General features: G+C 37.9%; 1 protein-coding gene and 1 long non-coding RNA gene across 21 annotated transcripts in view; one reads left to right on the top strand and one right to left on the bottom strand.

Moving 5' to 3' along the window:
- The first annotated feature begins 999 nt into the window (after positions 1-999).
- Positions 1,000-26,173, top strand: part of bcar3 (BCAR3 adaptor protein, NSP family member) — a 78,870-nt gene continuing 53,696 nt past the window's right edge. Inside the window, exons 1-3 of one of the 2 annotated variants that reach the window (XM_048211481.1) lie at positions 1,000-1,223; positions 9,489-9,617; positions 14,219-14,333. In XM_048211481.1, the coding sequence (XP_048067438.1) occupies positions 9,528-9,617; positions 14,219-14,333 (205 nt within the window). In that variant the 5' untranslated portion in view covers positions 1,000-1,223; positions 9,489-9,527. Of the gene's footprint in view, positions 1,224-9,488; positions 9,636-14,218; positions 14,334-26,173 lie in introns of both variants that reach the window. The other variant, XM_048211480.1, reaches the window with a different exon arrangement.
- Positions 22,877-26,173, bottom strand: part of LOC125280738 — a 49,613-nt gene continuing 46,316 nt past the window's right edge. For all 19 annotated transcript variants that reach the window (XR_007187717.1, XR_007187726.1, XR_007187718.1 and 16 more), the window contains 3 exons: positions 25,995-26,156; positions 24,921-25,094; positions 22,877-23,838 (listed from right to left, as the gene is read on the bottom strand). This is a non-coding gene — a long non-coding RNA (uncharacterized LOC125280738). The remainder of the gene's footprint in view (positions 23,839-24,920; positions 25,095-25,994; positions 26,157-26,173) is intronic.

The following is a 26,173-nucleotide window of genomic DNA, read 5'->3' as shown; positions in this document are numbered from 1 at the left end:
ACTGTTTATTTGTAAAACATCAAAAAAAAAAAAAAAAAAAAGCATATGAATTAGGATATTTTACCGGAATTTTACAGTTTTTGTTTGGCAGACACTTCTGCCAGTCATTGACCGTTTCTTTTTTAACGACCTTTAACCATTATTTTCATTAATGGTAAACGTTTGGCACACTGTGCTGCCATGCATTTCACTGTGTTTTTATGTTTATTTATTTTTTACAGTGTAGGCCATTTAAAACATTTGGGTTATGTTATATAAAATATAGCCTGGATTGCAGGTTGATCTCTTCATCTTATTATTCTTGACATAGGCTGTATCATAAATGCAACTGTAAAACATTACTATTCCTCTTCAAAATGTAATCTGAATCAGTCATCAGTCCATGGCCCATGACTTTAAATAATGTATCTATGCATCAAATATTTCACTGTCTGCCAAGGAGCTTTATGATACTGGAGGGGGAATGACAGCCTAAGGTCACATCTTCTGCAGAACAATTTTCAGAGCTGAATTAGTGTTGGCGGACCGCCCAACAGCAGGCTAATATTTTAAGTGCTGGAGGTTTTGTCCGATGCCTCAAATGTTAAGACAATTTAACTACGCTATCCTACAACAAATATCAGTCATTTGAAATCATTTTTGAATAGTTTTTTAGTTAGCTACCCCAATTTCACAGCTTGAAATGTTAAACCGTGCGAGAAAATCAGAGAAAACAACAGAACATTTCTGCACGTGGTCGTTTATCCAGTAATTCGCGCGCTCGCACAATTTAAAAGTATATAGCCCAGTCAATAGTATTTACTCAAATCGCTTTTTCGATCTTTCTACTAAATAATAGCTTATAGGTGTCATATTTAATATATACTACTAGAGAGCTCAAGCCAGGGACTCTTTTGGGCTCAAACAACCGCATGAAATCACTCACAAGTCACAACAATATTACGCCGCGCGCGTGGAGTGCAGAAGACCTGTCGACGCAGCAGCATCTCAGCGCGCATTCCAGTGAACGCGCATTCATTTCAGGCGAGTATAATCGCATCCTTGCGGGATTTGTCACTAGTGAGCATCATTCCGCTTTTATCACAGGGGAGAGCAGTTACAGCAGGGACAGTTCATGAAGAATGAGTGTTTGACATCTGAGCGTCTACTCTCTGGAGGGAGTTGGTTAATTTGAACTGAAAAACATCCGTTACTGAAGTAAAAGCGCTTGTGTGACCTTCAAGGTGAGTTTTGCTGACTTTATTTTTTCTAAGATAATAAATGTGACCAAGATAGCCTGTAGCTAACAATTTATAAAGCCGTTTAATACGTTTTTTAAATGAAAACTTATGGCAAGCCAAACACGTTTTCAAACTTATGGCAAGCCATTTAACACGTTTTCATGTTGGCTAACTATTATCTATTATACTATCATTATGTTGGGCTACCTCTATTTTTTTTCATTAGTGAGTAGCTATTTATTAAATTGTTAGTCACTAATAGCACCATTCCTCAAAAGAGTAGCTTTACTATACTGTCAAATGTAATGACTAGTCAGAATAACTTTAAAATATTTTTAGTAGGAGTATAAATGCATCTAATAATGAAGTACTAGTACATTTGGAATATTTACTAACTAAATAACCTAACATACCTAATATGCAGAATTGATACCACAGGGGTCTTGAGTTAAAACACTCCTAACCTTGAGTCTTCTGACAAAATGCCTCACAGGTTCAGTTAGGACGTGCTTTGAAACTAAATCATCTGTCCTCAGGGTCCGTCTGTCAATTAAGTGATTCTCTTAAAACTTTGTTGGATCAGTGCTTGCCCTTTGTCAAAGTTCTAACATTAGATGCAAATTGCATTTATGGCACACTGCTTCAGAAAACTTCCATTAAATAAATTGAAATATGTGTGTGCAACTTTGGAACCTAAAGTCCAAGTTATTTGACTCTTGCCCTAGAGGTAAGCGGAGGACAGAGAGCACGAGAGAGAAAGAGTTGAAGTCCCCTGAAATTGTTTAGCTCCCAACCCCACCACACACTACTGTGGCATGCTGAGAGCTTTCTTATGTGGTCGTTCACATCCTGATAAACGCCATTGAAGGCATGCAGTGCATCTGGCATCTTAGTTTTAGCAGACGGTCTAGCAATGGTGTTTTCCATGCTTTAAAACAGGCTAGAACCCAGCATGCTCTGAACATGCTGTGTCTTGTGGGATGCTGAACTCTTGACCACAGGGCAGCCAGGTGGGTGCATCTAAACAGAGGTCGTACTGATTGTTTGTGAGTGTCTCTCAAATGAGAAAAAAGAGTGTTTACTTTTTACTCATATTCTATGTGCTGTCACTAATGTGTGCATCCAATTACATTAAAGAGCACAATAAATCATTTGATTTATAATTTTAGTTTAAAAATGCAGATCGATAGGACATTAAAACTATTAAAACTCAACAAAGAGCGTTTTGTGTTTAACCTAGAAGAATGACTTCACAGCTTATTCATTTTTCATGCTTTAAATTCAATTTGAGATACTGATGGACCTGTGCCATTTAACTTTGAGGAAACAAATCAATACCATGGTTTTGTGGGCACAACGTGTTTGCTATTTCTATGAGTTTCCCACAACTGTCCTCAGAAAGTCTGTTTGAGGAGGAGACAGAACTCTGAATGAACTTTGGAGTAAGAAAGTTCCACTTGACCTCTGACCCTAGTGTGCATTTCTCAAGTTACACTGTATGTTTCCAATCTCTGCAATAAAATCGACACAATAAAATAAATAAACACGAGCAAGTATCATAAAGGGATAGTTCACCCAAAAATATTAAAAAATTATAAAATTCTGTCGTCATTTTCTCACTCTCAAGTTGCTCCAAACCTATATGAATTTCTTTCTTCTGCTGAACACAAAAGAAGATATTTTCAAGAATATGGGTAACCAAAGAATTGATGGGAAGATTTACTTCCAAAGTATGGAAAAAAAAAAATATATATTATGGAAGTCAATGGGGCCTATCAACTGTTTTTCAAACATTTTTCAAAATATCTTCTTTTGTGTTCAGCAGAAGAAAGAAATTCATACATGTTTGGAACAACTTGAGGGTGAGTAAATGATGACAGAATTTTCATTTTTGGGTGAACTATCCCTTTTAAAGTATCAAACAGGAAAGTGATGTGCATTGAAATTAGATATTTTGCATTTCATAAAGCTGAACAGGCTGTTCACACCATATTATAACTATTGTGATAACTATATTAGCGTCCACACCAGTGGACACTATTGTTCTGTTTATTCTAAAGCCCAAAGTATACTTAGTTTTTTTATGCACTTGCAAAGTAAACGTCATTTGACGCGTACGCGTACACAGAGATTTGATGCATGCGCAGTTTTGAGCAATCTCTCGCCAATCTCTCACTTACAACTCATGTAAATATCTTTGTATTCTTTCATGCTAGAGTTGTACAAATGAGGGTATTTTCTAGCCTCTTCGCACAATCTCTCTATGTAGGCCTCTATTGTCGCTGTAGCTCGCATGCGTGACGATCTGTTCTGTTTAAGAAGTTTTTCTTTGTGAATCGACGCCCCCAGGGCACGGTTGCCACCTTGTGGAGAAACTAATTACTGAAAAGAAAAAGAAAAATGCACGGTTACAAAAATCAGACGGTGCGCGTACAGTATGCGCATTCTCTTCTGATGACAAAATGTGTATAGCGCACTGTACGCTGACCCTCGCATATGCGTAAAAAGTGAAGTATACTTTGGGCTTTAGCACATTGCAGTTAAGTTCTCTGCAGCTTGAGCTCTTGAAAAGGGATGGATTCTGACTGGCTGGCTTTTTTCCTGTTCAGAGGTCAAGTGGAAGAAAAATCATGCTAAACGTGATTCCAATAATGCTGTTAATGTTGTTTCTCTGTGCCTTTATCATTATATTTGTGGTGTGGACTCTGCTATACTTTCATATATATATATATATATAGCCCAATTTTTAGAACTGAATCTTTATTATTATAGTCATTATCCTTGGTGTGAATGGGCTTTTATCAAAGACAGTTTACACTGACTTTATAGCACGATTTTAAATATTTAAATCAGAAGTATTATAAAAAGCATTATTAAATGTGATTCTTACAGACTGCTATGAACAAGATTTCTTTCAACACTTTGAAGAAGAGGCCTCTAGACACTGTTTACTGTATCCCAAACAGCTGTAATGGCAAAAGTATCTGGCAGATTGTCTGCGAGTATGAGTCAAGCCTTGCCAGGGAATGTTATTAGCCTAACTGTGGCGTGAGCTCAGGACTTCAGGCACGGCCGGAATGTTGTGAATCAGGGGAGACCATCCTCCTCCCCAGGCAGAAATATGAAGTGGAGCATGTTGGGGAACACCGGGGCAGTAGAGGCATTAGAAAGAGGCATTAGATAATCAAAACTAATCTCATAAGGAAGTAATAAGAAACTTTTCATAGATACACTGATTTAAAACCCATTTTCTTGATTTAAAACCCAATCATAACATACTGACACAGTATTTAGTTTGAATACTATTTGTTTATTTTAAAATATGTGTTCATCTAGCAGAAATTCAAATATAAGCATCATTTGAGTATGACTGTTTGATATTTAAAAGAAATTTGACTTTTATTGCATTAGAATTCTTTAGATGTATTTTAGGTGAGCTGTCTCATGGTAAAAGCAGAGATTAGGAGGGTGGATGGGGAGAGAGTGGTGCCTGCCTCCTCTTAAACTCCCCACTATTAGTGACGTTACCAAGAGATAGAGAAGACTAGCAGGACAGAAACTTTTTGTACATAACATCTGCTCACACACTTCACGTGAACCGACAAAATGTCCACACTATCTTGACTGATTGCTAAAATGTTAGCGCATCTCAACCCTGTGGAAAAGACCAGTACATGTAGTGTTTTGGATGAGGGTTTTCTGCATGGGATGCTGAAAGCTACATCAGGTTTTCTAGCTTAACCAGCGAGAGTGTCATTGAGCTTCGCACACACAATTTACCAATCAGGTTGATTTAAAGTCAAAATTTGGCAAAACATTCGTGCATCTTCATCTCAGCGGGTGTTCTAGTCTTGATCTGACACAGCATATATCATCTCACATACACAGTCATATAAACACCCACCACATATTTTAGTCATACAGGTCACATATGTAACAATCTCAAACCGGCTGGTCACCACACACACATGCATGCACATGTGCACATGCAACATAATCATAAATCAGTGCTGCGTGTGCTCTTGACTTGCGAGATCTCCCACGTGTCGTTCTGGAATGCTTAACTCAGAACAATGATGTCATTTAGTCTGGGTTCACTCTCCTCTCTTATCCTGAAATCTGACAGTTCATTGCCGATGTCCAATCACATCTTGTCATCTCATAATTAGCCGACATTCATTAGTGCTGTCAAGATTAAAAATAGCAGTTTGTCTTATTCACAGCACTTTTTAGCGCTTCTCTGTGGCATGTTTGTTGGCATTCTACAGGCATACCAACTGTACGTGTAATACTTAGACTGGCAAATTTTGAGCATTTGTGAATATACTCTGTACCAGAAAAGTGTTTTTTAATGAAACCCTGTTCCACCAGTGTTAACCCCACATTGCAGCGCCAAAAGTGTGCAATGGTAGAATGTTACGACTAGATGCTTAGCAGCTGACAACCAATCGCGTGCTTTGGGCAGTCATGGAAACACTGTGTGTTGTATATAAACAGTTGTTCCAGCATTTGATAGGAAAATGTCAAATGGTGATGGAAAAAGCGACATTTGGAGTGAAGAGAGCGTTTCATCCATTCAGAAAAAACTTGATATTACTGTCGGCAATGTGTAATATGAGGAAGCGCTATGCTAGAACCTTTATGTAAATGTGCAAAGTATGTAAAACCAGGGTTTAGGAATGTTGCTACAGTGTGAAATGTCACTTTATGAACACTTATTAATTATGAATAATTATTAACCCCGGGTAAATTATGAGCAAAATGTAAAATGTCAAGCAAGATAACCCAGGTTTAGTATAGACATATACAAATGTATGTACACTTTATGGTTCTCAGATGTTAGTGGAGCATGTCCATAGTGATGGTTACTCTGCTAGGACACCTGTCAACTTGAGAAGAACTGACTTAGTTTTTTTGTTTGTTTGTTTGTTTTACAATCGCTAGGACCAGTTTCTCAATACATGTTTCCCTTTTTCAAAACTCTTCACACATTGAGAACAACAGCGGTCTATGTGTGCAAAACTGAGGATCATTTATAATATGCATTCACAGACTACGTCTTTCATTTGACATGAATTGTTTTCTCACTCAGACACAACCTCCATCAAAACTGTATGTACCTACAGGCCAATTCGGCATTTACATACTGTTTTCAAAATTGATAAACTTAAGTTTAAAACCTAACATAATACAAAACTGAATGAGACTGAGAATTAAATGTCAAAGTCATTGGAGTGCCAAGGAGCCAGGCAGTCTCTTGTTTCTTTCCCTCCAAAACCATGAATCTGCAACCACAACAGAGGAAACAGGAAAGTGGCTTCTGTATCCCAAACAGGATGTTCAAAGCAACACAGTGTGTGACTTCACGTGTCTCCAGCCCACAGAGTGCAGTAATTAGTTCCTGTTGCATGCTTTTCTAATCATCAGAGCTTTTTTGGACCCAGAATGTACAGTATATAGACCTCACAATAACTGTTAATGCTATAGAATTTTTTTTTATTTCAGTCTAAAGCAACACTTGAAGAAGTGCAGGAAGAATATGATGAACATGATCTTGGTTAGCACCCTATCAATGGTAAAGATTCACAGTCATATATGACATTGATATGTGGGTGCATGTGCATACTAAACCCTAAATGTGATTAAGCCATGTCAGGATGTATCTACAATGCAATGTGGCTTTTAAGGAAATTGGATTATGCAGTTGCATGAGTCCATTGAATGAATAACAGCCACACAACTGTGCTTCATCATCAGCATCCACCTTCAACTTCATCACAGGGCAATAATAATATAGTATATAAACAATATAAGTAATTTATATGTTAATGTCACAGAAGTTTTACATCATCAAGCTTTACATGTTGTTTGTTTGCTTCATTTCAGATCCACTTGGGTCACATTAACATGTTTCGCTTTTTACAATTAATAAATTAGTTGTAGCTTTTAGTCTGTTTACCGAATTTATTAATTATAGAAATGGCAAATGCACTGGACTTTAAAACTAAATGGCAAGCTGTGTGTATTGGACCTAATGGCTTGAATATAATTTAAACTGTGAAGCTAATAGCTTGAATATCATTTAAACTGAATCAACTATCTGTCTGTTAAAGAGAAAGGCATTTGTTTGATTTAAGTGCTGCAAGGATGGTCAGCCTTCTTTTGTCACCCAAACAACCTGTTCTTCGATGTGTGAGCCCCACCATACATCTCTCCATGTGGCCGCAGGGGCATTGACATTCATGACAGGAATAAACCTCCCCGCAATTGTGTAAGCTACTCCTCTGATTGCTTCACCCCAGGGATGGGCTATACACTGACTGTGAGCACAGCTGGGTCTGTGAGCTATATTGAATTAACTGCAGTTTTTTGCTGTATTGCCCCAGCAGTTTTATGAGCCATGTTCCACCACTTCCACAGCTGCCTTTATTGCCCATTGTGTAAGAATGGATGGGAGTTGATTGCTGGGAAAACAGGGACTTCAGGATCTTCCTAACTGGTGCATTTGCAAAATGAAATGGTGCAGGGTTCATAAAAAAGAGATCAAGTTCAAGGGGATAAGTGACCAATGAGTTTACAAACTGAAACGTGATCTGATTATCCTAATATTCTCTCCACTCCAAACCCTGTTTTAATTGTAGGCCCAGTTATGTAGGTCTCATCAATGGAATTGGGAAACCATAAAGAAAATGCTACTTGCTAAAGAAAACATCACTATTTTTATTACTCGTATACTTAATAAATAATTACATTCATGTGGTGGGGATTTTTCAGTGACTACAAGTTACGTTGATACAACAGTAGGTGGCGACAAGAGTCTTTATGAGTGATCACTGAATCATTTATTCAATTCGTTCAATCACACTGATTCATTCAGGCACAAGACAAGTGAGTGAGTCATTGAATCATTCTCTCTTTGTGACACACTGATTCATTGAGGAACACCACTACTGTGGGTTGCTCAGACGTGCAGGGATTAATTCTGCTTTAACTTCTTTTGATTCTATTTTTGTTGGAGGAGCAAAAACAGATAAATCAACTTGATAAAATGTGTCTAAAATGTAAGTTACTCATTAATTACTTTTTGTTTGTTGAACTGTTGTATAAAAGCAATATCACAAGCTATCATACAGTTGGTCTGAATCTACATCCCTTTCATGATGAAACACTAAATAGAGCATGAGATGATGGTTAGGGTATGAGTATTGGTATGATTTGTGAAGTGGGTTCTTTTGTTGGCAGGAGTAACCCTTGACAAAGCACTTCTCTCAGGCAAGGTGACAGGGTCTTCTGCTCTCTGGTGGAGCTCATACAGTCTATAAATACACATTCTCTCTCTCTCTCTCTCTCTGTCACACACACACACACACACACTAATAATGGTCTTCTTTCTGGGTGTTCTTTTAAATGATAGGACATATCTCTGATGCTTCATCCAGTCTTTTTAATAATTCAATTCCTCTGCATTTTTGGTGATCATTTGTTTGTGTTGGAATCCAAATCTAAAAAGAAGACATACATCTTTCTGACCTGTGCATAGCTGCCCCCCACACATTATGTCTTAAGAGAAACTTCTGGGGATGTGTCCGATCATACTTAGAGTTTTTGAAGGAGAAAGGGAGTAGAAATGCTGCCCTCTCATAAATTAGCAATTAAACTGAGGGAAGCTGGATTGTATAGTAATTAAAGTCTTTGCCAACACCATAAATCCATAGTCTGGTTTCACAGTAAGTTTGAGGGAGGATATCCAGAATCATGCACACGCATCCAAACATGCACATATGCATTTATGCACATGTGCTCCACCCATCACACATGCACACACTCATGCACAAAAGGGCATCGTGAATCACTTATTAATCATAATGAAGCTGTTCAAACTGCTTATTAGATTTCTTAGGAGTGCACCTTAAGTACCATGTGCTTGCATTTTGCAGACCCCCAGGGCTCACAGAGAAAGAATCATGTGCAGACAGAATGTTGCAACCACTGGACTGTGGGCTAATGTTTTTTTAGCTTCTATGAGCTGATGATCCTGTACAGTTTGCTTTATTTGTGTCTGAAGGCAAGGCTCATAAATTACTCAAATGTCATGTGTCAAATAACTCATCATGCCATTAAGAGTTGATCATCCATCTATCTATCTATCTATCTATCTATCTATCTATCTATCTATCTATCTATCTATCTATCTATCTATCAAATGGAACATTAAATCACATTATTAATGCAAATAATGCTTTGCTTTTCTCCTAATCTTCCATACAGAGGGATTTTTGAGGCAACGTTTGGATAAATCTATCTATCATGAAGCACATGTCCATCTTGAAATGGTTAAGTCAGCTGGGCTTACCTCAGTACTGCACGCTATTCGATGAAGAATATGATGGAGTGGAGGTAAAGTCAGCACACACTGTGAGTTTAGACACACATGCATGCACACAATGCTGCATACCATGCTACAGCATTTAAACTACCATGCAATTATTCAAACAGCCATTTGAAATTGCATGACTGCCTGTGATTTTGTCTTTATTATAATCATAAACAACTGATGGAGCTGTTCAAAGTGAGCTTTTAAAAGCAGTAAACAAGTAAAATCTAAACTTTGTAATTAAACACGGGAAAGCACGCCGAGATTCCTTTCAAAGCATCTCACTGAATGTAGACCAGCTGATCTGACATCTGTATTTTCAGCCATGTTTTTCTTGGCAGCACACGCCAACTGGAATGTAAGTGCGTCCAGGAACAGCAGCAAATTGGAGATTCTGAAAGTATTTTTGCAGTTTACAGATGCCAGTATGCACGCTTGACTCTGATTAGTGCTAAACTTCACCCCTGAAGCTACTGCCAGCTTAATTACACAAATAATCCTAAACTTTAAACTTCACTCTACATTTACGCAGAAATATTTGCTAGAACTTGGGCTATTCAGTTAACTGTGCCCATTTGACAGAGTAACAGATCATAACATGAAGTCTCAAGGAGTTTCAAGGAGTTAATTTCTAAATACTCAGAAGGAGAGTGATAGTTTAGAAGGATGGTTAATGTCCAGCAAAGCATAATACTCCTTATTCATACATCAAATAATTTAAATAATAATTATCATTTTTTGTGCATCCATTCACATTAGTACAGGACTGTCCAATGCTGCTCCTTGAGAACCACCTTCCTGCAGAGTTTAGCTCCAGTGCTCCACCTATAATTAAACACACCTGCACCAGCTAATCAAGATCTTCTGGATTAACTTCAGGCAGGTGTTGGAGCAGGTTGCAGTTGAACTCTGCATGAGAAGGTGGCCCTTCAGGAGCAGGATCGGACACACGTGCATACATTTGCAAAACAGTTTCCACTTCCATTCTAGTCATAACCGCTATAGTTTTATGTAATGGAAAATTGTTGACCACTACCTTTTTTTGTCACACACAATATGAGCCCCAGGTGGCTTATTTTTTACAGTGCCCTATAAAGAAGTCCAGTTGCTCTGAAATAATTTATTATACGCTCCACAAATAACATTTGTAAGAGCAGTATAACTCACTGTCTTCCACACAATTATCCACTTTTCAATTTAACCAGCTCCCCATCCTTTGAAAGAAAAAATAGAAAAAAACTAGGAAAAGAGACACTCAACTGTCAAGAATGAAATGAGCACAGCAATCAGAAACAACATTAGTGTTGATGCTGAGGTGACCACATGTCCATTATAGGCTTACTGATTACACTGTCTAATGCACATTAATGCTGAATCGTATTTTACTGAATTCCATGTAATGGAGTGCAGGGTAAAGTCTGGATGAAGAACAGCACCAATAAACCAGTTATTACGTATCCATTACCACTTAAACCGGTGATGAAAGAGATGTTTTCCCCTTATTTTATAACTGATTTGAGTGACTAATATCTTTGACCCACACACAGACCCACATACAAAACAATCAGAGATTGAAATCTACAGCTGGCCACACATATACCATTGTACCATGATATTACCATGTAAATTATCACTGTGCATGAATAAATTAATAGGAAGTAGAATCTATTGTGAGTGTGTGTGTGTGTGTGTGTGTGTGTGTGAGTGTAGAAAGAAATGCCTATAAAACCTTTTACATCTTTACCTGCAAAAGAGTTAAAGAGTTAAAAAAACATTTTTTGAACTCTTAAGTATTCATTAACTTGCCTGTTCCTTAAAATTACACGTTGCATTTCTTTGGATCTATGTTCCTTTTAATTCTGCTTCCTTAAATTCAATTTTAAATTTCAATTCTGCATCCTGTTTGTTAAATGTCTATTCAAATCCAGGAATTTGCTTAGAATTTAAAAAGCATTCTCATTTCAATTCTGCAACCCTTCATTCAGTATCACCACCATCATCATCATCATCATCATCATCACCATATCAAAGTACCGTAGTTTTGTCATCTGAAACCATCACTGGGAATCTAGTAATAGATTAGTTTTGCATGAGTATATATGTGGGCATACACACAAATGCTCAAAGCACCCACCTCCTAGGACACTGTTGTTTTGGTAGTAGGTTTGTTGATCTTACACCAAAGTAGCACATCTCTTATATCTACCAGCCCACTCAAAGTGAGGTGTCTGAATAGCTGCTTAGTGACATGTTTTTGAAGTTTAGCATGAGGGATTGATATGAGACCACACAAGGTAAATAAAGAGTTTGAGGGAGCAGAGACTTTGTCATGGCTTGTTAGATTCAGCTGTGGGTTTGCCAAGTGAACAATAGGCCCTTACCAGCATATGTTATCCCCTCTTTTTCCATTTCTTTGCCCCCCTCTCTCTCCCACACTGTCTTGCACTGACTCTCTTTGTGTCTACCATTCTGTCCGTCCCTGTCCACCACCCTCTCTCTTTCCCTGAACTAGCCTGTAAAAACAGAGACATGGTAGTGGGAAAGAGTGCATGCTGCTGATGTAAGGGATTCTGGGTACATTGGATGAGGCAGATGAGATAAGACACACAAAGAGAGCAATGCAGCATGCATCTGTTTCTCCAGCGTTAGATCAACACGACTTCACTTCACTGCACCAATTCAGTACAACAGATTTCACACTGAACCTCAAGTCACGCCAAATGAATGACTAGGTAAAGGCTGTTTTAATAAAAAGAATGAATAGCACTAAGGTTATCAGAACATAGGCCTATTCTAAAAAGTTTTAATTATATATTTTTACTCTTTTTCTAAATTTAAAGGTGCCCTCGAATTAAAAATTGAATTTATCTTGGCAAAGTTAAATAACAAGAGTTCAGTACATGGAAATGACATACAGTGAGTCTCAAACTCCATTGTTTCCTCCTTCTTATATATATCTCATTTGTTTAAAAGACCTCCAAAGAACAGGCGAATCTCAACATAACACCGACTGTTGCGTAACTGTTGCCCCCAATATTTGCATATGCCAGCCCATGTTCCCAACATTATGAAAGGCATTAGACAAGGGCAGAACGTCTGGATGTGCACAGCTGAATCAAGAGACTAGGTAAGCAAGCAATAACAATAGCGAAAAATGGCAGATGGAGCGATAATAACTGACATGATTCATGATATCATGATATTTTTAGTGATATTTGTAAACTGTTTCGTTAGCATGTTGCTAATGTACTGTTAAATGTGGTTAAAGTTACCATTGTTTCTTACTGTATTCACGGAGACAAGAGCCGTCACTATTTTAATTTTTAAACACTTGCAGTCTGTATAATTCATAAACACAACTTCATTCTTTATAAATCTCTCCAACAGTGTAGCATTAGCCGTTAGCCACAGAGCACAGCCTCAATTTCATTCAGAATCAAATGTAAACAATATAACAGTATACAATACTCACATAATCTGACGCATGCATGCCACATGCATGACGAACACTTTGTAAAGATCCATTTGAGGGTTATATTAGCTGTGTAAACTTTGTTTATGCACTGTTTAAGGCAAGCGCGAGCTCCGTGGGCGGAGAGCACGAGAATTAAAGGGGCAGCAGCCTAAATCGGCTCATATTTAATGATGCCCCAAAATGGGCAGTTAAAAAAATTTATTTAAAAAAATCAATGGGGTATTTTGAGCTGAAACTTCACAGACACATTCAGGGGACACCTTAGACTTATATTACATCTTGTAAAAAAATGTTCGATGGCACCTTTAAAAAAAAAAAAACAATTAAAATCATCTACTAAATAAATTTAGACATGACAACAATATGATTTACATTATGAAAGTGAATACTGATTTCAAGATCTACTAAAAATAACATCCCTGACAGCAACATAGTGTCGGCCCAAATCCGGCCCACACCCGTACCGTGTGTAATCCAAATGTACCAGATATGGGCCAGATCTTGGCTAAACTATGTTGCTGTCAGGGATGTAAAACAACTTTATGGTGTAATTAAATAACTTTAAGTTAGCATTAGATGGGGGAAATGAGCATGTAGAATTAAAAAAAAAAAAAAAAAATAGCCAAACAAATAGCTAACATACAAACACATTCAAATCTTGCATACTTTTTAGGACAGACAGTATTCAAATGGGATGCAGACACAAAAAACTGAGTGAACTCATTTTAGTTGTATTGACAAAATACAGGCAGTCCCAAATAACCCAATATGTTGTGGCAGAACTGTTTATTTAGGAAGGAATGCTTTGGCATGTGCACTGGAAATGCTAAACAGCAGAAAATAGCTCATAACCTTCAATTAAACGGCTCATTGTTTTGTCCTGCCGGGAACAATGAAAGCAGAGATGCTGTCTAAAACATGTCAGAAGCAGAAGGAATGTATTGTTGTGAAAGCCACACATGGCCGTACTTGGCCGAGGAGTGGCGAGGCACGGGTCCATAATGACACACTGCTAGCTTAAACCGTACACTTTTCTGATGTTTTTTTGTGTGTGTGTGTGTGTGAATGATAGACAGCCATTAGTTCTAACCCTTGTCATTCTCACCACACATTAAACCACTTCATCTCTGTGTTTTTGTCTCTCTTCAGGACTTGTTGCACCTCACAGAGATGGATCTGTTGGGTTTGGGGGTCCAAAGTCGTCTCCATCGCATCCACATTCTCTCTAGCATCCAAGTGCTGCGAGAGCGTGAAGCAAAAAGAGGTTAGCCCTGCTTATTCTCACATGTGGCCTCATTTATAAAACTTAGATCTTAGAGAGTGTGTACGCTATAATCCAAGTTCATATTTATAAAAAATGTTCTTTGACGTGGAAGTGCTTAGCACCACGTCAGGATCTAAGCAGACATTCAGACTTTTCCTTCTGGCAGAGAGTCAGAGTACTGCAGGTATTTGGAAATGAAAGCAATTCTTGCCACTCACCATTCTCAAGTAAAGGATTTGGACATTGACTGGTGCTCTTTTATATGTTAATGACATTTATTAGGCAGAGTTTACAAGGTGGAGATCTGAAACCATTCAGCTGTGCACAATTTCACAATCATTTGTGATTTATAAACTTCACTTCTGGAAGAGAGGCGTACGCATGTTTTTTGTGTGTATGTTCGTTCTCTGAATCACGTTAGGCACATTTGAGAAATTATCATAAGATGTAGGACGGTTCCTATGCAATATTTTATAAATGAGGCCTATGGATTTCTAAAAGGCTTCTTTCGCTGATTTCCCTGATCACTTTCTCATCCTGTTGTCATGGCCTCAAATGCTTTTTTCTGTCTTTCTTGTCTTGTATAGCCAGGTTTTTGACTATCAGCCTGCTTAGACAGGAATGGTTTTCTTAATGACATATAAAGTGGCAAATCACTTCATTTTCATGTGACATTTAGGGGCCAAGTAAATTTAAAATCAGACTTAGAACAAAGCAAAATATAAAATGCCCAATGATATCTAATTTTTTTGCTACTAAATATCTCAAACAAAACTCTGAATATCTTTCGAATATTTAATGCCACAAAATCACAATCCAGCTCTTCACTTCATAGTAAGCAGACAAGTTTGAAATAGAAATCTTTTGTAACATTATAAATGTCTTTATTGTCAATTTTGATCAACTTATTGCATCTTTGCTGAATAAAAGTTATAATTTCTTAGAGAAAAAAAAAAAAAAAATCTTACTGTCCCTAAACTTTTGAAAAGCAGTGTAGAAAGAAGCAGCTGCCAATAGCTGACAATAGCTGCCCGGGGGCGTCACCAAAATGGCTACTGACTTGCCTTCGGCTACTTTTATGGGCTTTTTAAAATACAAAAGGTATAACAGAATCATTAAACTCAAGAACTAAACCAGTCATTAAAGTATCTCTTTCTATGCACAAACCTCCTCATAAACCACAGTGGTGTAAAAACAGAAGCTGGAGCTTATCTCTTTGTGGATGTTTTCTCTAGCTGGGCTGATTCTGCTGTTCTTGTCCTCATGTCTCTGAAGCTCTGCTTGTACTGGACAGCCTGTGACTGTGTCTGTCCATGCGTAGAGCCGGACACTGAAGAGCTTCATTTATCACAGCAAACTTACATAGGGTGGGAGAGCAGTTCAGGACAAGGCCACAGGCACATTATGCCTGGGGACACATATGGGGTCAAATCAACAGGGATTAGTTCACAAAACGAAGCATGGAGTGCAGGACGGATCCCCCTGTGGAGTATTGTGTGTGTGTAATGGTTGTGTCTATATATAAGCTTGATGCCAGCTCAGCTTGGTGGCAAAGTTTTCATCTGAGATAAACATAATTACGCTATCCTCAAGATCTCAGAGTCATCTCGAAGCCTTGAAAGCAATACGTATCCCGTCAGTGTGCTGAAATTATAGAGATTATGGTTCATCAGAGAACACTAAGAAACATAAGAAGCATTTACTGTCAACACTGATAGCGAGTCATGAATGGACTTGTTTCCGCACACTCACACACAAAGACATCCTTCCTATCCACCCCTCAGAGATGCCATGTCCGCTTATTTTAGGATGGACTTCAAAAACTAAACTAATCATTATCCTTACAGTTTAAACATTTACTTACTAACAGACTGAAAATTGTAACTAAACATTTTTTTTTTCCTCACCAGAGTCGCTCATGGAGGCAGTAAAGGTCCACTGAAGTGCCTTGAAATGCGCAGTATTTTTCAGTTTGTTGACGTAATTTCCACTAAAAAAGGAAAACAGAGTGGGACATATCGAACAGCTCCTCCTCTTTTTTAAAATAGCCAATAGCGTTTTGTTTATATCACAGCTCAGCCAGAGCAGTTGAGCTTGGTAAAGCCTTAGTTTCCTTCTAATCTCTAACCGTTTATCTTCCTAATCTCCTCCATTTTGCTTTAAAATATAGCATTCTGTGCAGAATTCAAATGGATCCGATACGTTTTGTGGTCCGCGCCAACTCGCACATATGATCCGCTCTGTGCTATCGTGTTTCTGGACTGGAGCAGACTGTGTGTGCGCTGTGGTTCGTGTGAGACTAACAGGAAACCAGACTTCATTCGCCTCCATGGAAAGCACATTTACACTGTCTGAATTGTTCCCTATCCCCTATATAGTGCACTCTGTGCCATTCACCATGTAGAAAATAGTAAATGTGTGAACAAGTGACTGATTTTAGCCGCAGCTTCAGCGTCTATTTATAGGGGGCGGGATGCTTTAGATTCTAGAGATCATTTGATTGGACAGAAAATTTGATGAGAAGCTGAAGTGCAACATGATGTCTTCAAAATCATTGATCCATATTGGCGGAGATGAGAGACTGTACGTTTTGAATACTTATGTCTTCTAAATACGAATTTTGTCATTGTTTTGGAGCACTAGCTTATAGATAACAGTAAGGCTAACATATTCATACTAAAAGCCAAAAAACTTTAATTTTGACTTCATGGTGACTTTAAGTCATGGGCCCCCCATTAGACATTAAAGGTGCCCTAGATTCAAAAACTTAATTTACCTCGGCATAGTTAAATAACAAGAGTTCAGTACATGGAAAAGACATACAGTGAGTCTCAAACTCCATTGTTTCCTCCTCCTTATATAAATCTCATTTGTTTAAAAGACCTCCGAAGAACAGGCGTATCTCAACATAACAGTGACTGTTACGTAACGGTCGGGGTGTACGCCCCCAATATTTGCATATGCCAGCCCATGATCGAGGCATTACACAAGGGCAGCCATTAACATCTGGATCTGTGCACAGCTGAATCATCAGACTAGGTAAGCAAGCAAGGACAATAGCAAAAAAATGGCAGATGGAGCAATAATAACTGACATGATTCATGATAACATGATATTTTTAGTGATATTTGTAAATTGTCTTTCTAAATGTTTCGTTAGCATGTTGCTAATGTACTGTTAAATGTGGTTAAAGTTACCATCGTTTCTTACTGTATTCACGGAGACAAGAGCCGTCGCTATTTTCATTTTTAAACACTTTAAACGCAGTCTGTATAATGCATAAACACAACTTCATTCTTTATAAATCTCTCCAACAGTGTAGCATTAGCCGTTAGCCACGGAGCATAGCCTCAAACTCATTCAGAATCAATGCAAACATTAAAATAAACACTGTACTTACGCGATTAGACATGCTGCATGACGAACACTTTGTAAAGATCCATTTTGAGGGTTATATTAGCTATTTGAACTTTTTTTATGTTGTTTAAGGCAAGCGCGAGCTCTTGGGGCGTGGAGCACGAGAATTAAAGGGCCAGTAGCCCTGAATCAGCTCATTTCTAATTATGTCCCAAAATAGGCAGTTAAAAAAATGAATAAAAAAAAAATCTATGGGGTATTTTGAGCTGAAACTTCACAGACACATTCAGGGGACACCTTAGACTTATATTACATCTTTTAAAAAAACTTATATTACATCATCTGTGCACGAGGTAGGGCCTTAAAAAACATCAGCCAATCGTTTACGCGATTGGTCCTCTGGCTTGTCAATCACTGCCATGACGTTCCTTGTGAGAGACGAGCGCGGCTGCGCGCTCCAGTAACTTTCCACAGGCGCCGCATGCAAAGTTTCTGTCAGGAGTAACAACTGCAGATTATGAGTTACCTGCGGTGAGTCCGACATAATGAATCCACTAACACGACACAGCGAATGCCGGTGGTAAACAAACACTCGTGTTCCAATACTCGTGCACGAGTTTTGGGAGGCGTTCCGTCAAAATGAGCTGTGAAGGAGGGGGGTTGTTCTTACGCATGCACTCATTTCAAAAACTCACTAACAGTCTTTGGTTTTTCAGTCGACGAAAAGATCCTCTGTAGCACCTTTGACTTATTTAATTGTTAGTGACTTTGGACTTGTCTTTTCATAAGTTGCTCATGGGCAGTTGCAGGTTGCATTCTTATGGGGTTTATTTACAAAATGCTGACATGTATTTGGTGTTGATAGTGCTTGCCCCATACCACAATAAAGTATGAACGAACAATAATAGCCATCATGAAAAAATTCCCACTTATTATAAATGAGATCAATAAAATAAGCAATTCTCCTTGATCCATGCATTCCACCGAGAGCACAAAAAACTGACTTATTTTGATGAGGCAGGTTGCTTAATCTCTGCTTGTTTTGTCATAACAATTTGCTTGTTATTTTAGCAGAATCTGGCAACACTGCCACCCCTTACCCTTCAGTCAAACAGACACAGACGCGTGTCTATGTAGAGGAGGAGCAGACACACGCTGATGTGTGCAGGTGCTGCCAGGTGATTATAAACTCGTTCGCCCATCCCGCAATCCCGGCAGTCGGCATTGCTGTAAGGGGCACCCCTCCACTGTGTGTAATTAAGTCCTTAAAAAGCAAGTCAGGACACACACACATACAAACAGTGCGCTGACAGGCTGAGGCTCGTTTCCCAGGAATAACATACTATCTCGACTTCATTGCTATAGAGACTCTGACACTTTTGAAAATGAGCAGTTGAATTAGATGTCTTGGATCAGCGACCATGCAAATAAAACTGTCTCCAAGTATTAACCAAAAGAATAATATTGAACAGCTTTTGAACAAATGCATGGATTATTTTGTATTACAAATCAAGCAGTCTGTAACACAAACTTTAAAAAGGTTTACAACACAGCCAAAAGCTTTAAGTATAGTCTGAAAACTTAGTATTCTGGTAAAATGGCCAGTTGTTAAAAGATGTCTGGTCTCTACTGGCATGGTCCCGTGCTTGAGGACAATAACTATTGTTTTCCTAAAAAGTTTCGGCTGTTTGAGGACTCAATAGGTGGTCTGATTAAACCAGTTTCAACACCGTTAACAGCCCATTCTAGTAGTGTCTCCATTCAACCCCTGTAGTCCTCACTTCCTGTGAGAAATGCAAATGTTACACATGCAAGTTCATAGACCACCAAGCTCAGAGCAAAGAGAGGTACAAGTCTCCACTGCTGCGGCCTTGTGAGAGCGAACTAGATAGTTTCATGAGAAAAGGTGGTTTTCTCCAAGACAGCTGGCAATATTATTGTAATGACTAATGCTACACAATATTGGAAAAAACTGACAGTGCGATATTTTGTTTTTCTGTGATATATATTTCGATATGAAAACAAATTCACCAAATGATTTAAATAGCTCTATTTGTAAAGAATTAATCATTCTAGGATGATTGGGGTGACTTTGTAGGGTAGTGCAAGTGCATAGAAGAAAAACAAAACAAAAAATTACAAGCATAGATAAATACATTAGAACAAAGATACAAACGAAATAAGCAGTGCTTTATGTTTTTCAGGTAAATATAACTGTATTTAGGTACAGACATTGAATAATCGAATGTAAAATAACACTGCATAGTCTTCACTATATATTCACCAAATATACAATTTGTTAAAGCTACAAAAGTGATTTTCTCTTTTGTTTTTTGAATAAAATTGGTGACAAATAGCTGCGGGTATATTAGGCTGCTTTCACTTTAAAAGATGAATGCACGGATCCTGTACAATGATACGCAACTATTTTCTTTCTCATTTGTTTACAACACATAACCGACTTATGAGGATTCTCGCCGCGATGGGCATTTTGACTTAATTTTGGGTGCACTTGAATTCGATGTTCACGTGCTGTCTGTACAGCTCTGTGTGCGCAAAGAAAACAGCGTGCGAGTTCCAGTCTTCTTGTGCATGATGTTTAAACTAACAGGACTTTAAAAACTTTCACTCTATGATGGTTAAACGTTGCAATTAATGCGCGAATCACATGCGTTCCAAAATGGAACTGATCAACTACGATCCCTATACTTGAGACAATGTGAAAATGTGACAGATGCGCACATTGCGATATCGATGCTAAAACAATATATTGTGCAGCCCTAGTAATGACTGTGTTTTCAGATCTTATACTACATACAAAATTTTGTATTTTTAATTTAAGCTTAATTTATTACAACACCATAATTTCCCATAAAAATCAATTCACATAACTTTTTTGTTTTTACTTTTTTATTGCTAGTTGTTTGAAATTAATCTTCTAAGCTTTTCTACCTGCTAAAGTGCATATTTAAAAAGCATTACACTCCAGTTGCTCCCAAAATAAAAGGTCTGTCATTTATTTAATCACCAAATCTTTATCATCTGTTGAACACAGAGGAAGATGTTTAGCAGAAAAGACAAATAAGACAAAAATATAAGTGGTCCATACACTTTCTAAAGGCATATGATTGTCTTGCATATGGTACATTTATAAACTATACTTTTTCGGAGCTTGACAACCACTGGTCACTGTCTGCTTGTGTTATATGGGAAAGAACAGCCTGTATATTCTGCAAAACGTCTCTATTTTGTGTTCGTATAGGTTTGAAATGACATGGGTAAGTAAATGATGATTTGCTTCAGGCACTACTTTATTTTATTTGATGCCTTTTGTGTAGTTGAAAAATGTGTCAGTGCATAAACAGTACTCATGTATTTGGAGCACGGCATTGCAGTGATGTTCAATGATGACAGGCTGCTTTTGTGTAGAAGGGCTGGAGTATACTATTAAATAAAGCATGCTATTAAATGGGTGGTTGGCTCACAGCCTTCCCTGCTCTCAGTGCAGACTGCAGATTCATTCAAAGGGATGCCACCATATAAAATTCCATACATAAGCAGTTCCGAGCAACATAATAGCCAAGGTCAGCAATGAATCCTTCTAGGTGAGTTTCATCATTTTGTTTATTATTATTTTACTTATGTAATTTCATTTTTAATTTTGCAGAAACTATAATGAAGACTAAGCATTAAAATGGTTGAATTACAGAGTGTATATATGCTAAAATTAAATCCCAATTATGCAGTTCTTTCATTAAGCACTTTGGGTGTTTTATAAAGCCTAATCCTGCATAAGCATATAAAAAAAGAAGCAGAATGGTAAACATTTTGAGAGCCAGGGCTGAGCCTGTGAGAAAACGTGAGAAAACTCATCAGAGCCCAGGGTGTCTCTTGGATATATTCTGGGCGTTTCTTGGGCGTTTTGTGGGAAAACTCTTCCCTGTCCTTGCGCTCACACTGGGTGTGAGAATAGAGCTGGCATCAGCTTCACCTCTCAGTCACATCCAGCTCAATGCCAGCATTTCATAAATGTAAACACATTTCCCAGCCAGAATGAACAGCTGGGCCCCCTCTTTAAAAATAAACTCTGTGTTTTGAAATTTAATACATGTCCAAAATATATCCGTCATGACGGATGATACTGGAACATAAAGTAGCCATTGCTGCTGCTCTGTGAAAAGCTTTTCAGATACCTGCATTAAGCTCTCTTGTCTGCTAGACAAATATCACCTGTAGAAAGTGTCCATTACTCTTCTGAACAATGTTTAAATACGTTTAGGAGGAGGGCTGTGTTGGCATTCTGCCAAGTTCGACAAAGACGCCGTATTTGATTTAATGCAAAAACACAAATTGCAGTGATGGAAAAAAAGTACATCTGAAGACATTATAAAATCAAAAATGACTCACTTTTTACTTGTGCATGTTCCTGGTCTTTACTGTAAATGATTTATCAATGCACGTCAGTCCGAAGAAAAATGAAAGGAAAAAAAAATCTTTGGATTATGTATAATTAAAACTTGCTCCACCTCTGACACAGCTTTTCTTGTTTAGCTGACATGATAAAAATAAGACCTCATTTTTTCAGCTTTCCAATCACCTGTCATATAGAAATCACTTTCACTTTTTACAATCCCAGACGGATAACATCAAGTTCTACCTAATTTCAACAAACATCATTTGGGATTACGTTTTTTATGTGGTTTTGGGTCATTCCCCCAATGAAAAATTTAGGAATCTTAATAAATGTCCTTATGACAAAATCTCCAGAAAGTCATGAAAATGATGTAAGCTTAACATATGAATTTAAATATGAAATATGTTGTCTGCTTAGAATAAGGTCTATATGAAGTCTTCTTCCTAGTAAAGATAATTTTACTTTCACTCCATATTTATCCAGTGGCCTGGAATAGAGTTACACTTATGTAAGTAAGAATGCAGGAACCGGACAACCAGCCACCAGTGGCCACTTAGTCCATCAATATGACCGTGCTTGTCCATGTGTAAGTGGCAGCTAAACCGCCCCTGATGACATCTAGACTGTAAACCGAGAGGTCAGATGTAGTGATGCTCACTGCTGAGCAGCTATTTGCCGGCGTTGGAAAATACCAGCCATGACAAACAGATTCCACATCATGTTTATCTGAGGCACAGGCCACAAGATAAGACTGGGGCAAGTTATTGCTCAATTTTAACATGGTTTTTATTCAGTAGCAGTTTGATAAGGCTTTATAGTTATTCTCCCAGGGTATACAATGGAATTATGCATGCACAATTACCCTTTTAATAACATTCTTAAAATCTAAGCCTAGTGGTAAAGTTTGTAAAAGTCAGTGTAGAAATAATTATCACATTACGTACAGTCTTTATGATTCAGAAAATCAGTCATGAAAGGAAATTAATATTTTCCTGTTGAAAACGTGATTACATGTTGTGGAATGGGGCGAGACAGTTTACATTTCATACTACTGATAACTGTTCTTACCCTCAGCCTTGAGCGGAACCAGTAGAATGAATACAGGCAACAAGTTCCCTTTCACAAAAACAGAGATAAGCAGAAAATAATTTGATAAGCTCTAGATCCCTTCTAAAGGACACTTCCTCACTATGGGCTTGGTCTTGTGTTCATCTTGATGCATTCTGGAAGATGTTTGGCAGCACAAAGTCAAAGATGTGTTTCCATCTCTGTACTCATAAATACATTAAATAGTTCCACTCATGATTAAGAATTATTCACCAAGCTCCAAATAATAGTAAAATTAGCTGTGGTGAGTAAATAAGACTACTTACTAGTTTGCTTGTTTCTTTATGAGAAATGCAACATAATACTAACAACGATCTCATATTTGATGCTGAAGGAAAAAATTGCAAAAATTCCACTGTTGTGAGGACATACTTTCTTTCTTTCTTTCTTTCTTTTTAAAAAAAAAGCTAATATTGTAATCATTGAGGTCAGAATACTTTCGATGGTTACAAACAAAGCACTATGTATGAGGTGCTCTCGTTTGTATGTACTTGTGTCTTCTGTGACTTGTTTGAATTATGAGCCACTAGTCAAATCAGTGAATCCATCCCTCCTCCTCCAGTCGAAGCTGCTCTGCTGGGGGCTGTAGGTGGTCCGGTCAGGCATGCTGCCTCCATGTTAAGGTGCCTAAGGAGATGAGATCATCAGATTAAAGCAAAGAATGTCTGCTTTCAATCACTGGCATTAGGGCTGGCCGTTATAAAGGTAAATGTCATGCAATAGTGGAAATGTGTCAAGCGCTAGAGATTTTGCAATACTGACCAGTGACATCACAACCAGCAGGCAGCTTTATGTTATTTACATGCATGAGTAACAAAGAAACATGGAGTAAGAAGAAAATACAAGTCAAGTTGAAGAAGACCTTGTTATTAAAGTGAGTTATTTGTCACAAGTTTAAACAGAGTTGATTACGGTTGTTAAGCAACATTACAATTGCTGCATTCACTTGATGTGCGGTCACAGATATTTTACCCTGACTTCAAATCTGGCTCATCTAATCCGATTTTAGTGCGTTACTTAATGTGAAGCTGTTTTGCAAGACTTGCCATTTATTTGTTATGGATATTGTTATCTTTGGTTGTGTCTACTATATTTCAGGTTGACACACTCACCATAACACTTCCCTTTTAGTGATCTATTGCCCATATCACATAATAAACGCTCAATTTCAAAGCGTGCACATTTAATTGCACGGAACCGAAGATTGATAACAGCACTTTGAGTGGTGTCTTTGACAGATATATATCTCTATATTTTCATGACAGTGTCTGGTTTTGACACTTTGGTATTCTAGGCAGGTGTGCTGTAACTTAAGAAGGCCTATTTCAATCCAGATGTCTCCTTTTCGGTGTTTCTGAGTGCACACACTTTGTTAGTACAGAGTTCATTTTGTGGCATAGTGTTTATAGACTTTTGGTATGGACATATGCAACCCTTCAACACTAGAATGTTTATTTTAAATGGATAGTTTTGGTTTCAGATACTGATTGGTCAGTCAGTTCCACTCATCCTAAAAAACACAATAAAGTGACAAAACAAATGTCAATTTAGCTAGTTCTGTTTATAACTGCACACCACCCATAGAAGATAGTTGTTATTGTTATTCATGTTATGTGTATCTACTGTTATGTGAGTATTTTGGAACTTTATTGGCATTTGTTTTAATGTTTTACACAACATTCAGATGGTAACTGAGTGACAAAACAAACCTTTGAATCATCTGCATGATCATCATGCTCTCCTTAGCCTTTAGTCAGATCACACCGCACCCCATCTCTCTCTGTCTGAATCATTCGGGAAGGAACCCTGCCTATGTCATTTGTTATCATCCTACTGACAATGAAGAGGAATCCGAGGACAAAGAGACGGGAAATTCTGGTCCTCTGAGACAACAGAGAAAAAAACATTTAGCCATTTCTGAAAAAGCACTTTTGCTGCATCCCAGTTTGCCTACTTATACTATGCCCTAAAAGTATGCACAGTTAAAATCCTCCACATTTAATTTAATGTAATTTGCAAACATCTGTGAAAAATCTGCCAGTCGTGGATCTTTCAAGTGGAGACTCTGCTTATGTGTTTGCACAATGATGCATTTAAAAGTTAATGACCAAACGTATCTTTCTAAAAGTTCACAATGCTGTTGCAGATTAAATATAATGTGGATAACATTAAATAAATGTCTTTACCTCAGGCTAGATACTGATACTAAAGATACTAAAACCCCTTTATCTAAACCTCTCTCTTTAACCGTCGGTTTCGCACATCTGACATATTTGTAGTTTTTTAACACTTTTTATTCATGTTTGTAGTTCTAATAGAATCTTCGTCCATTGCACAATGGGTTGTGGGCAATATTAGCCATTAGAGTGTGCAACCAGAAAAAGCAGAGCATCCGGGTATCTTTGGAATACTCATTTCAACACACTACAATTTGGGACACACTAATTCTAATTTTGAATACTATTTAGTCCACTTTAGACATTCTACTAACTTTATGTAACTACATGTCAAGTACCAGTCATTACAGTGTTGTTAGACAGTTTGCTTAATATCTGCTAACACTTTATTTTGATGGTCCCACAACAGGCTTTCTACTCACTGTTTGCAAGTACATGTCAACTTGTTCTATGAACCCTAACCCTAACCTAACAGTCTACTAAAACTCTTGAGAGATGTTGACATGTAGTTGCAAAGTTATTTCAATAGTCTAAAGTGGACTATTTCAGTTTTTCAGTATTAAGTTTACACATAACAAAAACTGTGATACTTGTCCAAAAAGTTACCTTGAACAAAGAGGGGCCAGTAATGTGCGGACTGGACACATGACAGAGGAGGGAGCTGCTGGGGGTAGGGGCTGGCTAGTCAGTTGTGAGATGACTCCTCAAGTTCCACCCATTGGAGAGGGTGTGTCTGGGAAATCCTAAATCACTCCCATGGGGGCTGAACTAAGGAGAGAGAGAGA

The sequence above is a fragment of the Megalobrama amblycephala genome, linkage group LG12 (genome assembly GCF_018812025.1).
Source record: "Megalobrama amblycephala isolate DHTTF-2021 linkage group LG12, ASM1881202v1, whole genome shotgun sequence".
NCBI classification, from domain to species: Eukaryota; Metazoa; Chordata; class Actinopteri; order Cypriniformes; family Xenocyprididae; genus Megalobrama; species Megalobrama amblycephala.
This window is presented reverse-complemented; position numbering and strand designations above follow the sequence as displayed.